The sequence below is a fragment of the Myotis brandtii genome, unplaced genomic scaffold (assembly GCF_000412655.1).
Source record: "Myotis brandtii unplaced genomic scaffold, ASM41265v1 scaffold112, whole genome shotgun sequence".
Classification (NCBI taxonomy): Eukaryota; Metazoa; Chordata; class Mammalia; order Chiroptera; family Vespertilionidae; genus Myotis; species Myotis brandtii.
The window spans coordinates 10,671,580-10,686,616 of NW_005353838.1; the positions used below are offsets into that span (position 1 = coordinate 10,671,580).

General features: G+C 39.7%; 1 protein-coding gene across 1 annotated transcript in view; it reads right to left on the bottom strand.

Moving 5' to 3' along the window:
- Window positions 1-8,789, bottom strand: part of TTN (titin) — a 282,573-nt gene extending 273,784 nt beyond the window's left edge. The window contains exons 1-6 of the mRNA XM_014546416.1: window positions 8,593-8,789; window positions 6,326-6,429; window positions 3,421-3,624; window positions 1,380-1,667; window positions 720-805; window positions 384-628 (exon numbers count right to left, since the gene is read on the bottom strand). Of these exons, the coding sequence (XP_014401902.1) occupies window positions 384-628; window positions 720-805; window positions 1,380-1,667; window positions 3,421-3,624; window positions 6,326-6,416 (914 nt within the window). The 5' untranslated portion in view covers window positions 6,417-6,429; window positions 8,593-8,789. The remainder of the gene's footprint in view (window positions 1-383; window positions 629-719; window positions 806-1,379; window positions 1,668-3,420; window positions 3,625-6,325; window positions 6,430-8,592) is intronic.
- Window positions 8,790-15,037: the final 6,248 nt, after the last annotated feature.

The following is a 15,037-nucleotide window of genomic DNA, read 5'->3' on the forward strand; positions in this document are numbered from 1 at the left end:
GACAGTAGAGATTTGTGAAAAATCATATTTAGTACCCTTTCTGTTTACCTCCATGATCACATACTATATTTAAAAAACATGTTTTTATTGATTTTAGAGAGAGAGAGGAACTGAGAGGGACAGAGAGAGAGAAACATCAATGTGAGAGAGAAACTGATTGGTTGTCTCCTGCACACCCCCTACTGGGCATAGAGCAGCAACCCGGGTATGTGCCCTGACTGGCGACCTTCAGGAGCAGGGGATGATGCTCAACCAACGGCACCACACCGGCCAGGGCTAAACATGCCACATATTTTTTTATTGCTTCCTTCTATTTTTCTTCTTATTGGGTGAAACCTAATTCAAAAATACATAGTGACCTGATCGCTTTTAAATGGTTTTACCTGACAGGAGATGGGGTTGGAGCCCGCACATGTCTGACCGGGGAAGGGGAGTGTCTTATTGGCGATGGGGACTGCTGTCGAGCCAACTGTGCTTTAGCAGAAATGGATGGTGGGGTGGGAGACCTCGACTTTGGCTTAGGAGGTATCCTGGGAGGTGTTTTATGTGGCAGCTGTTGCCCGGTGGCACCATCTATGACCATCTCAACTGTTGCAATTGATCTGGCATCAAAGTGGGCTTCGATCTTCTGCAAAAGACAAAAACAAAGGCCATGATGAGAAGGAAGTTGGTGAAAACACAGTCTGAAAGGCTTGAACCCTGACCTTATAGAAAAATACCTTTTCTATTCGGGTTTGTCTTGTTTCTGAAATCTGAGCAGTCGAAATAATTGTCTTTGTCTTTTTAGCGGGTACTACTTCTTCACCTGTAGGAAGGGAAAAATAAATATTTAGGAGGGGGCACCATGTCTCATTTTGTTAGTTCTGACTACAAAGTCAGGAAGGTTTTCTAGATGTCCCAATAGAGGAAGATGAAGAAAACTGTGGATTTTGTATGAACATCAATTATGTTTAAAAATAGAAAAATGTTCATTATTAGATAATAATTTACTTAGAATTGCTAGGGGGTAGGATTGGCCGGGGAGAGGTCAATGGGGGAAAAATGAGACATATGTAATACTTTAAACAATAAAGAATGAGAGAGAGAGAGATAGGATTTACTTAGAGCCATTTAAAAATTCTTTTTCATTATTTGCCAGTAACTTGAAATTGTAGATGACAACTAAAAGACTTCTACTGGGGTTAATAACTACAGATTGCTTCAGTCATTCTGAGCTCCTGCTGAGAATCTCAAAGACTTTTCAAGGGTATTGAAAAGCTAGCTTTGATTTCAGCTCATAGCATCGCCAGACCTGAGAGGGGAGGCAGATGGACCTCGGCCCAACTTTGTCCTAAAGCAGCCCTCCCCCTTCTCCCTGTTCCTCAGCCTCCAGCAAGTACCTTGAACCAGCAATTCAGCAGTGGAAGTAGCTCTTCCAACGCTATTGGTGGCATTTACTGAATAGGTCCCAGAGTCTTCAGGGTACGCTTCCGCAATCAGTAAGCTGTAGAGGTCGCCTTCTTGTGAAATTTGAAAATCAAGGGAGCTCTGGATTTCGGCTCCATCCCGATAGAACTTCACCACAGGTGTAGGGATTCCAGTCACTTTCACTTGGAGTCGCACTTGGCTTCCTTGTCTCACGGTCATGCTCTGCAGTCGTTGAACAAAGTTGGGTGGCGCTGTTTCTGCTGCAAGGGGAAGAGAAGAAAATCAGGACTGCAGCCAAGGCGCACCCAAAGGGCTATTTTTAAACAATCACAGCTCTGAGGCCAAAACCAGGCAATGATTTGCTGAACCAAACATCCTTGACTGTCCTTGAACCCAGCTCATCCAGCAGATGACAGCAAGAATGGAGCCAGCAGATGACAGAAGGCAATCCTGCCACCATATTTTATTTTATTTTATTTGCTTTGTTTTGTTTAGCAGTTCTAGGCCATCACATTTAAAATTTTTATTTTATTTTATTTTTTAAAGAAAAAGCCTCAATCTTTTAATAACATTTCTAGAGAATCTTTCTGGCACTTCCTCCCAACCTTACCTCTAGCACTAGATTAACATGTTAAGGTAACTTTTCATATTTCAGTAAGTTGCATTCAAATGAATTCCAATAGTTGGTTTGAAGGGTGTACCTGTGACTTACAGGATCATTACATTTTAATTTAATTTTTACAAACCTAAATCATCTCCAACTTGATCACTATTCAAATAACCCAAACATTTACTTGCATTTAAAATGTGAGTCTAAATAACGACATGATTTAATGTTACTTATGCTATGGAAAGGGGATTTCTTTTTGTTAATGATGTCAACAGAAATTTTTTATAAAATAAACGTGAAGAGCTAATGGGATTAATTTCGATATGTTATTGAATAATAAACAACAGCAGATGCTGTCAACCCTGTGCATTTTCCATTTCTGAATTTTCTGGATATATGTTCACGCTCACACCTGATGTTACCTGGTGCGCCTTCTGCTTAGTCAGTGATAACCCTATACTTGAACAGTGCTACAGGCATAGTTTATTGGGTAAACACATATGACATTATGCAGCTTGTGAACGATATTGTTGTGTAAAGTGTAAAGTAATGCAATGTTCTGGGTATTAATGTCTTATCAGGAAGGAAAGGATGGAGGCGAAAAGGACCGTGGCCCTGAGGACTGGTTACAACTTTTCTGGAGATGCTGTCATGCATTTGAATAATAAACAATCACTGGCCTTTTTCTGTGCATGTTTACTGTGTCATAATATTAGAAATTACAAATAAATGAAGATGATTAAACTTTATAGCCCAGAACAGAGTTTCTTAAATGGGTGGTTTGTGGACCCTTTGCATCAGAATCATCTAGGTCAGTGGTTTTCAACCTTGGCTGCACATTAGAATCACCTGAGAATCTTTTTAAAATCCTGATTTCTGGGCCTCATCCTCCGGAAATTCTGTTTCTTTGTTACTAATGTTGTGGCCCCACTCCATAACAAAGAAACAGAATTTCCGGAGGATGAGGCCCAGAAATCAGGATTTTAAAAAGATTCCCAGGTGATTCTAATGTGCAGCCAAGGTTGAGGACCACTGATCTAGGCGCTTGTTAAAAGTGTGAATTCCTGGAGAGGTGCATACTTCTTTATCAGGCTTATAAACACGGCCCCAAGCCTTTCTACTTGCTCAGAAACATGATTTTAACCTTTCCTTAATATACTTGTGTTTGATATAGTATGTGCATAGACATAGAGGAACTGATTCTCGGCCACGTTTGTGCTGTATTTTGAGAGGAAAAGGAAAATTCCACAAGGCAAACAACTTTGCTCTCGATGCAGCCCCCAGTGGGCCCTTCTCAGGCCTGGAGCTGCTGGTACTTGTGCTCAGTGGCTCTTTGTGGACCCATGTCCCGAAGGTGCCCTCTGGGGTGCAGGGGCCGAGGACAGGCACCGCGCCCAGCGTACCTGTCACGAGAAGCTCAGCAGTACTAGTCGCTTGTCCAGATCCATTGGTGGCTCTCAGGGAGAATCGTCCACTGTTGGCTTTCGTCACGGCGGGGATCGTCAGTTTAGCGCGGCCATCGCTAAAGGAGATCTGCACGCCGGGCAGCGTGGACGTGGAAATTGCCTGGCCATCCCGAAACCAGCTCACCTCAGGAACTGGGAAACCTGGAGCAAAGACAGTTCACCGTCATGTTGGGGTGGGCACCGCCAAGTCCTCTGCGCGTCCCGCCATGGGCACCGCCTTGTTCTAACCGCTAAAGGCTACCCAGAGTGCAGGGCTCCTTAGTGACGGTGAAACCACAGCTGCACGAGCAAAGTGTAAACCTGCAGACCAGGAAGAAAGTCTGTGGCTCATGTGGAGGCCAGCGCCTTTGCCTTACAGGGAAGAAACTGAGGCCAAAGAGGCGCAATGACTTTTACAGGGCAGGGTCCTTGGCTCTCCGTGGCACAGAGAGCATGAGAATGTCCATCTCCTGCCCTCCTGCCGGGGCAATTTAAAGACACCATTAAAATCAGGAGAGGGGCCCTAGCCGGTTTGGCTCAGTGGATAGAGCGTCGGTCGGCCTGTGGACGAAGGGGTCCCGGTTCGATTCCGGTCAAGGGCACATGCCCAGGTTGTGGGCTCGATCCCCAGTGGGGGGCGTGCAGGAGGCAGCCTATCCATGATTCTCTCTCATCATTGATGTTTCTATCTCTCTCTCCCTCTTACTTCCTCTCTGAAATCAATAAAAATATATTTTAAAAAATACCCTTCAAAAAAAAAATCATGAGAGGGGTTTATAAAAGAGACGAGCTAAGGAAACTCTCAAATAAAAGGCGACTACTGTCCTTTTTGAAAATAAGTGGAGAGCAAAAGCAACAAAGGGATCTGAAAGCTCTGCTTTGTGACAGGTACAGAGGACCACGCATCTCTCTCCCTCTCCTGAGGTCACAGGGACACCATCTTCCCGAACTCTTCTGCCTTGCAAGTGTGCAATCACCATAAAAATACCACACCGTGCAGAGGCGGGTTCTCATATAGTAAGAGAGGAGGCCAAACCTAGTCTTTCAGAACAACATGGAGAGCTGGAGTGCAGGTAGAAAAGCCACATTCTCTCCCACACCCTAAACTGTGGAGCTGAGAAGGCATGCACGTGGGTTGATGGTTTAAGTGAATTACACCTGTGCAGTCAGGCAAGGAGGTAAATTCAGAGCGCAGGTTATTTGCATTAGCACAAAGGCTAGTGACCCATCCTTTAGTGAGGAGATGAGGACAACCAAGAGGAAGTTTATTTTGTTATCCTTACATTAGCCAGCCTCCCACTGTGGACAAGGGAATCGTTTATTTGACTGATTCATGGGGATCAAGTATTTTCAGTGGCACTTTTCTAAGAACTTATTAGTGCACAGTGTGAAGGAATAAGAAGCTATGAAGAAGCTAGATTCCACAACTTCACTACCAGGCAAAGTTCCCAATGAAGCCATATGTGTTCTGCTCTGTTCAGAAGCTGCTGAGCCTCACATGATAAATAAGTGGATTGTTGGAAGTCTGTCAGCATTTATCATGCATGAGAAGAATTGAACTGGTGTATATATACATATACAATAGAAAATGAAGAGTGATTACATATTTGTGCACTGTAAAATTTAAGTGTTACTCAGTTATGAATAAGATTGGCACATAAGAAGATAGAAAACAAAAGGAAAGAGGAAGGAAAAGGCAAAGCTACTCAGTTATGAATAAGATTGGCACATAAGATAGAAAACAAAAGGAAAGAGGAAGGAAAAGGCAATCTTATTTAATATCTTTATTATAAGCCATAAAATTAAAAATAAAAGGGGGGCAATGTACTTAGGGAGGTACATCAAGCATGATTTTCAATTAATCCATTTGATTTATATGGCTATATCTTTATTATAAGCCATAAAATTAAAAACAAAAGGGGGGCAATGTACTTAGGGAGGTACATAAGCATGATTTTCAATTAATCCATTTGATTTATATGGCTGGTTATGATAGTGCAGTAGGCAGTACTGATTAAATAATTTTGAAATTATTTACAATACAGTTTGTAGATTATCCCCATTTTCCCCCCAAGATGTTCTCATAAGTCATGCATTTCATGATATTATTCCTACACTGAGCTATGAAGAAAATGAAGGAAAAAAACAACAGAGAACTTTCTTTTAAATAAAATTCCAGGGTCATTGTTTTTCTCTCTTTAATATATACACTAGAGTGGCATGTATTATTTTTTATTGTCATTTCAAAATGATTGGAAAATCTTTTCATTCACTAGAATCAATAAAGATTGAAAATAAAAAAATAAAATAATTAGGAGTTAGCTCATCACTGAAAGTTCTGAGAAAAGTCAGCTGTATTGTAATTTTCCACATAAAACCACCAGGCTCAGGCACACAGGCTGGTCAGCCCAGGCTGCCGGTCCAGTGGCTTTGTGGCTGGCCCCTATTGGGCCTGAGTTCTTGGCTTCCAGTCTGGCTCTGCAGCTGAACCCAGAAATAGAATGACCAAATCTGGTCCTACTGAACAGCTGGATTCTGACAGCAATTTTAATCCAATGCTAATTATTTTGCTTTGTAAAATTAGAAATACCAATAAAACACTTGCAAGCCATTATAATGTAAGATATTATCAGTACTCTGTGAATGGTATATCCTGCCTTATAATAATCCTTCCATAGCGTGGGACCAGTTTTACAAAGTGACATCGAGTCCTTACAGCGAAGTTTACTTATTGGGCTATAGCGTGGGACCAATTTTACAAAGTGAAAGCAGGCCTACGCTTGACATCGAGTCCTTACAGCGAAGTTTACTTATTGGGCAGGAGGCAAAGGAAAGGAAGGAAAGCGGTAAGGTGTGAGCTTACCACTAATGTGAGCCTCAAAGGTTGCAGTACTACCCTCCAGTACCACAACACTTTGTAACGGCTGCTTAAACGTCGGTGCTTGAGCTTCCATCTTCTCAGGCACTCTGAAAAGGAAGAGCAAATAAATTAGAATGTCACAGTGAAGGGCAGCTCTGGAGCTATTTTGTAGATGACAGAGACACACATTTTCAAACAGGTTGCTCCATAGACATTCCGTGGGTCTGGCCTGATGGGCCTTCTCCTTTGTGGCTTGAATTTGAACAGTCAGCCTCTGAGCTTACTTAAAGCCTAACATAATAGTGAGTGTAAGGGGATATGGAAAAAAAATTTAGGTAAGCAGAGCAAGGAATGTACCCTAGAGGTCAGAGAGGGAAATTCAGGTTTACCAAGGGTGGGAAATCTGGGTTAGAGTAGGATAAAAGGAAGCTGGAGTAAGAGTGTGGGAGTGGGTGGGTTGAGGGTAGGGAAGAATAATAAAAGAGATGTATGGAAGTGTGAAATGAATCTTTGCATCAGTTCAAAAAAAGAGAGGCAATTGTCCAAAAAATTTCCTTTCCTCCCATTTTTTTTCACTCACTGTATATGTATTTATAAAGTTGACATAAATTGGTGATTACTTTAAATCATCAACAAAACTAATAATTTGAACCTTGAAATTTCTTTTCTTACTTGAAAAGTTTTGGCAAACCTTATCAAAATTGCAAACCATTTGTGGAAAGTATACAGTGTTTTCTATGTCTTAATATTTCTTCATATTCTAACTGCTCAATAAATGTTGCTACTGCTGAAGTAAATCTTCAGGAAAACTTAAATTTAAGCGACGAGGCCAAATATTATTACAGATCTGAAAGAAAAATATGGAACAATGTGCACAATCTAAAAAATGGAAGGCTGGTGTGAAATGTAGATGAAAAGACCTGTGTTTATAATATAAATATTCAAAATAAATGCATACAAAATTTGCAGTTAGTGTATTTGTTAAGTGGAAGAAAGTACTTTGCCTATGAGTTTCAGAGAGACTGAAGAATTTTCTGATGCATAAATTCCTTATTATCTAATGTGACTGTTCCTTTATTCTGATACAAAAGCGGATCCTCAGTAGTCAATTGCTTCATTACTCTTTTCCATAATATTTTCTGTTCACTATAAGGTTATGGAGCAATAATATTTCCAGTAATAATTCTGTACCTTATTGTAACTTTTTATTTAGTTAAAGAGTTCTCTGAGACAGTAACATTTATATTTAAAAAATTCAGATAATATCCAAAAGTTTTTTGTGAAACTTTTGTCAATAACTCTTTATTATAGTATATGACCTTTAGGGGGAATAACTTTCTGTGTCTAACTTTTCCTGTTTACAAACTAGTGCATCTTCTTAAAAGAGCTGTATTATTTTACACCATTTATATGTTTATAGTCATTTGCAATTGCTAATTTAATTCCAGGAAGATGGGAAATCAAAGTGTACTTAGAAAAAAGAATCTCTAAAACATTATTTCTTACCCTTCTTAGCATCAACATTTATCTCCTATCCTATACTTTGATAGTGAGTTGAGTTAAAATACATAATGAGATTCTGAGTAGTTCAGAAAACAATTATATAACTTTTCCCCCCAAAATTTCTAACTATATTGCAATTAGCTGGCCTAAGTGGGTCTTTTATTCCTATTGTCTAGGTAAAGTTTGTTGCTTTAGCACTTGCTCTTCAGAGGCCTTTGTCTAATGAGGGCAGAAGGTATGCGTCTAAAATGTCAGGCTCCCAAAATAAACTCTCCCAAGTTGACTGACAGCAGGCAAGTGTTCTGTCACTGTCCTGGGACTGATAGCTCAGCAGTTGATTCCCTTAAAAAGCCATCAGGGTGTAGCTGATACCACTCGAATTTTATCAGAGCTATTCTTGGGTGTCTCACTCTATCCCTGAGTAATATAACCTTGAACATTTTCAACAGACAAAGAGTCTATAAAAGAAGCAAACATTTCTATCACCGTTTTGGACCTCAACTTTAACACTTTCAGAATATTAGGTGCATTTAAGCAATGTGAATCATTGATTGCTGAAACGCTAAAGCATTCAATGTCAGAAAGAAAAAAAACGTCCACCTGTTTTAAAACAGAATTTAACAAGCAGATTCAAATCATGGATCCTCACCAGTCCCGAGTAATGCAATTAACATCTCTACCTAGGCATTAGCATACAAAGACAACTGGGAACTGGAAATCAATTAGAAAGGGTCTTTACGGTTAAAAAAAGAAAAGATGCCGCTCACCTGATTTCTCAAGAGTGCCCAAAAAGAGTGGGACTAAGCCCAAGGTTGCTTCTGAAACGACGTCCTATCTAGAGTTGGTTTGTTTGACCATCTCCAACATGAATCGGTGAGCCTCTAAACTTAAAAACAAAACTACACAGTTGTGACTGTGTAGTTTTGCTTTTCTATGCAATCCCTACACCCGAGGCGAGGCTGGGAATGCACGACTGCTCAAGAGCCAGGGTCTGGCCCTGCCCTTATATTTGCCAGATCTGCTGACAGCCCCACATGCTCAGGGCAGGGCAGTGTGCGATTGGCTCTCCTCGGGAGCCTGATGGGAGAGGGACCTATTTGGTCGTTACATACCACCTGTCCTTCTGATTGGCAGTGCTAAATTTAGCACCTCAGAAGAGGCTTTACCAAGGAAATGGAACCGTATTTAAAGAAGAACTGTGTTGAGGCTCAGAGAAGCATTTGTTGCCCATGTTAAAATCTGAAAACGCTGGTCTGAGGAGGATTTGTGACAATAGAAGACTTGTGGGCAGTCATAAAAGAGCCCCAAACCCAAAGGCTCTGCCCTGTGAGTCAGGCCCCATTTCTGTTCCCTACCCCCATAAAAGCAACCAAATGGACCTGTCAATCATGACACCAGATGAGGGACTTTGTCTCATGCATCAGACTTCACCTTCTTTGAAGACTCAGTGGCTGTAAACCTTACCATTGAAGAGAGCTTCTTTGTACTACCTGCGTTCTCCAGAACCCATTTGCACTTTGGGGAGAGTTATGCTAATGTTAATGAGCTAAGTGTTTACACAGCCCTGCAAGAATTAATGCTAAGAGGACAAACCTGAACTCTGCTTAGATTTAGTCTATTGAGTGTAATGATTTCACTTTTGTAGATTTCTTTTTTTTTTTCTGGCACTAATATTTACAAATATGCATGCACTGCTTCTTAATGAATAGACAAATCCTACATTGAAATCATCCGTCGGGGTGTTTGTTTTTTTCTGCATACATGAAGGCTGCTTCACTAATCTCTGGAGTTTGCTGTTACTAATAGAAAGTGGTTAGGAGATGATATAGTTGCTATTTTAGGACTGAATTCAATTTCAAGCAAGAGATATTTCAAATACAAAAGAACATACTAAAAGTTTTTTATAATAGTTTAGCTGGAAATTTTGTAAAACTTCACTAAAAGGGAAGAAACTTGTCTTGGTAATAAAAAGAGATTTTTCTTAATAAAATTGAATAAAATTTTAAAATATAAGTTCAATTTATTTATGTCAGTAATAAAAATATTCCCTATTGTGGAAAAACTTGGTCATACACTAGATTTTTCAACTTCCTGAATATTTCATACTTTCCAATTATTGATATAATGATTAATTTATTAACATTTAACAGAGCTAAACTATACTGGACAACTGAGGTAGTACAATTATCTAGACAAGATGATATCATGTATTTATTTAAACATTTGTCTTCTTTACTTAAGTAATCATATCTGCATTGGTGGCATTATCCCCCATCACCCCCACCCCAGGTTCTATCTGCCATAATCCCATTTGATTGCTTTATTAAAAAACAACTATTTTCATATTATATATCTTGAAATTAAATTCCCAATTAGAGTCTCATGTTACAAGCAACCTGTGAGTCATAAGACAAAGCAAGACTAGAAATTTTGTGTGATCTTTCGAATTTGGGGTGTTCATCAATGGGGTAGTTATTTAAGTTTGTGCACGTGTGTGTGTGTGTGTGTGTGTGTGTGTGTATGAATATGTATGTATAATTTTAGATTCATTTGACCTAATGAGAAGCATATTAATGTCTTATGACAGTTCTTGGAACCAAAGTCAACCACTTTAATTCTTATGGCAACCAGAGGGAACGAGCGAATATAATCTTGAAGCTGTGTCATTGTGACCTGGTGCAATACGGAGAGCTCAAGACCAATATACGATGATAGACCAAATGTCTGTCCTCCAATGCTGCTTGTCTATTCACTGTTCCTAGACATTTCTAGACTTTGCAGTATTGTCAAGATCCTTGCTTTTTGGCATTTACATCCTTATATGACATTCAGAGTTAAGACAAGGAAGGGAGTGAGGAAGGAAGGAAGGAAGGAAGGAAGGAAGGAAGGAAGGAAGGAAGGAAGGAAGAAAGAGAAGGAAAGGGGCAGCTAGTAAATAACTAATACAGTGTATACTACTTTGGAAAGACCATATTATTGGATTAGTAAACAGTAATGGACAGTAAGTGCTATCATGGTAAACATTAGTTTAAAATGCAATATGTCATAGATGGAATATAGTAAGCTAGCCCAGTGGAAACCAAATGCTACTCAGATTTGGGGCATGTGCTGATGCAGTAAGATCTTAATTTATCATCCTAACAGTGGGAGGAGTCCCATAGATAATCCCAAGCAGCTGATAATTCAAATATAATGCCTACTTAGTTGTGGAATGCATGACGTGATTCTCTTTTTGAGCATCACAGTCAAGGCAATTCAATGACTATTAAGTACATGCTCAGTATTGAACACTGTGCTAAATGATGGTTCTGGATTCTGTCATCACTTATTGACGCAACAGATATCTGAGTGGTGAATTTTTACCAGGTGTAGTGCTAGATGACGTCTAGACAGTGGTGACCAAGAAGGCAGTTATGGTTCCCTCACTTTTAGATATTGTGGTCCACATCAATTTCTTATAAACTCTCAGTAGCCTATGGCTGAGACCTAGACTCAGGCAGTAACTTCCTCTGCACGGTTGTTATGGTGTCAGACTTTGTTTATACTACACAGAACCATCTACCAAAGGGATGACGTACTGGGGGCTATTTGAGAAATGGGTACAGTTTTTAAGGATAATGTAAAAGTCTTTTCTGAGAGAGAAGAGTAAAATTTATGTCTTTTAATTTATGAAAATTTTTGTGTGCATTCTTGTGTTAAACACAGTTCAGACACTGGGATTGTAGCAATGCATACACAAGACAGAAACCGTGGCCCTGGGGGGTTGCATTTTATTAAGCACAGTAATATCTAGTCATGTAATACCTACAAAGTCCTGTCTACTTATAAAGTACTTTAAAACTGAAATATAGACTTATCATTGAGCTATTTTTACAGAAAGAAGTAGAACAAATTCAGGAAATACACAGGGAAAACATGCTGACCCAAACAATCCATTCTAATGTATTTTCTTCTGTGTTCCTTGAATTATAAAGGCAAGCAAAGCTACACTGGGGACATGGGAGGCAAGAAAGTGCTGCTTAAAATTCAAGGGAGATGTTCCTTTATCCCATTTTTACTACTTCCAGTTACAATTGGGTAGTAAGATCAAATTAATTGATTTCTACAATAAATTACAGGTGTCTCAATAGTTACTAGCACATTTAATGCAATTAAATAGGGAAAAAAAACTTTTAGATATGTCTGATGCCAACATAACACAGACCATAAAGTCTTGAATTTCTCAGTAGCAGTGACTCCAAGAAAGAGAACATGAAATGTTGCTCCTTCCCTATATGGGCTTAGGCAACTCACTACACTCTGAGTCTCAGTTGTCAGGGGTAAACTGGGGATTATAATATCCATGTCAAAGGGTTATTGGGATGATCAAATGACAGAATGGACATGACAGTGCCCAGGACAGGGAGCCCTGACCCATGGTGGGCATTTAGTTTGTTTGCTGTTACCAAGCATGACACAAAAGAAAATAATTTCTGTGCTTAGAAATATAGATTTGATTCATTACCTAACTACCTTGCTGAATATCCAGATAGTGTTTTCTAAGAAATTTTTGAAAAATCCAAAAGTGAGCTCAAAAAAACACGTTATATCCTTCTGAAGGACATCAAAAGGTGAATGATATTTATACGTGGAATTAAAGCAAAGTCCAAGAATTACTGCAATCTTAAAGAAGAAATAAGCTGGCTTATGGGAGCTTGGTATAGGAAACCACAAACCAGATCAGATCCAACCACTAGCAGACGCTGCCTGGAGGTGATATTATTGTCAAAAAATAAGCTTCACACACACTGAGGGGAGCCAGTTGGGCTCATTTTATCCAGTAACCACTGCAGGCACAGGACCTAGAGATTAAGGGCTCTTTCAGGGCCAAAAAAATGAGTTTGGGAGCTGAAAAAGAGCTTTTGCTCTGAAATATAAAACAGAATCTGCAAAAATGGAAAATAGATGTTTATTGAATGTCTACAAAAGAAGACACGTCAACTAGCTAATGCATTTTTGACGGGTATATTTTAATATGTTTGATGTGTTAAGGAGTGGACCCTCCAAAAGTGAGAGAGCCTGTGTGGAATAAAAATCTAAAAAGTGACCCTGAAGGCAGCTCTACTGTTCAAAAAACAAAGGTAAGCTCTGAAATATTTGTAAGATCCATTGAGACTTAAATCATGATTTATGTTCATTTGGAATTCTGAATATTTTGTGTCTGTTGAAGAGACTTGTCATTTTTATCTCTGTTTCACCCCATTTATGTCACATTTCTAGCCAAATACTGCACCCCATCCCCCGCACCTCCTCACCTAATTATAAATATAAAATCCTTTAGAAGAAAGCCCTCACTGAGAAAGCAAAGTGTGGGGGTGGTGCTGGATCTTCTCTGGTGGCCCTCCACCCACTATTTACTCCTTTCCACCCCACTCCCTACCCCTGGAGGCTGATCCCTCCAGGGGGCCTCCTTGCCCTCTGGCTTTTGATAAGGCTCAGCTAAGGGAAGTGCTGGCAGGAAAACACTTGGGATATTTATTCCTTTGGCTTCCGCCTTGCCTGGCTCTGGTTTGGCATTGTCTTTCCTCTACTATGGCCATGCTCCCTTCAGGGACCCCTTTCCTTCAGGTTCTCTCTTTGGATTTGGTAACTGTTTGTAGCTAGAACTTTGTACTGCTATTCTCAGGGCTCTATGCCATCTCCTGTTAAGTTTCATGAACCTGCCCCCTCCTTGGAGTAGTTAGTCCCTTCACTAAACTTTTCAGTGAGGCTTTTGAGTTGCATGTGCTTCCTGCCCCGACTATGAACTGATTTATTTGTATGGAGACCCTACTAAAACTCTCAGGTTCAACCAAGTTAAGCATTTGCCTTCATTGCTAGGTAATTGTTTTAACTTCCAATAGACTTCTTCCTTACAGGCCGCATGTTATTTTTAACAGAAATTCAGACTTCTTTTTCTTTCCAACCCCCGCGCCCCTTTTCTTATCTCTTATCTTTCTTTTCTTCTCAAGTGATTTATGAGTGTCTTCCATGTACCAAGAACTTTGGGGGATATGGAAAATGTAACATCCTTCACTTAAGATGTTGGAAAGACAAGAGACCTATGTAATAGTGCAAGGAGAGCAATGAAAGGTAAGAGCCAGAATGGTTGATAGAGACACTAAGTGCTCAGGAAACCAGAGATGGACAAGCAGTGGAGCAAAAGCAGGACTCCTCGTGGAGGATGACCTGGGCTGGTGTTTTCATTTCATTCCACAGAAGAATTGAGGCAATGGGATCTGCATCTTCTAAGCAGTGCCCACTCCTGAGATGAGTGTATTTGATGCTGTGGAAATATTTCAGTGGAAATCATTATGGGGAATAATTTCTGGGCCTTGTCCATTTCAGTTAATAAATATTATTTTAAATTTGTTTTTAAATTTTTTTTAATGTTATTAAAACTCCTACCAGTATGAAAAAAAAAAGAATCGAGGCATTTCAGTGAAAGTACATAAAATATGATAAGAGAAATGAAAATAAAGGATGTGTCAGAAGAAATAGAGACAAAGTAGTAAACTAAAACCATGTTAAAGAACAGCATCAGTTCACAAACCAAGAGGAACACTATATCTGCTATAGTTGATTTTTAGTTTGGTGATGAGCTACCTAGAAGTTAAAGAAAAAAGTGAGGCATAATTTTCAATGTACATAGGAAAGTAGACCAATTCCTCGGGGAAGTGCAATTTTTCTAACACGGAATTTTAACAATGTATCATGTACTACTTTATAGAAGGGGCACTGAGTGATAGACAGAACATAAAGTGTTTTTAAAATATACCTATAGCAGTGGCCTAATTTATATGTTGATATTTTGGGTGGAAGTTTCTAACAAAAGTCAAGGGCATAACACTAAAAGGCAACTCACGGAATGCACCTGAATGAGGGCCTAAGGAAATGCAGTCCAAGTTTAAAAAGACTTGGAATGGGAGCGGGACTCCAGCCCCTGATCCATCGGTGGCATTTGTGATGTCCAGGGGCCTTCGGTAACTGTCACCGCTCTCAGTGTTCCTTTGACAGGAATTGAACCTGAAAGCCCGGAGTACTCTGACTAAGCGCCTGGTGTTCTGTGCGATTGACTGAGAAGTGATTAACAGTTTCTTCAAGAGTCTTAAACAAAGTTCCCATTCCCTGTTGTAATGGAAAGGTTTCCACATTTTCTCACTGGCATTAACAACAACAATCACGACCTTACAA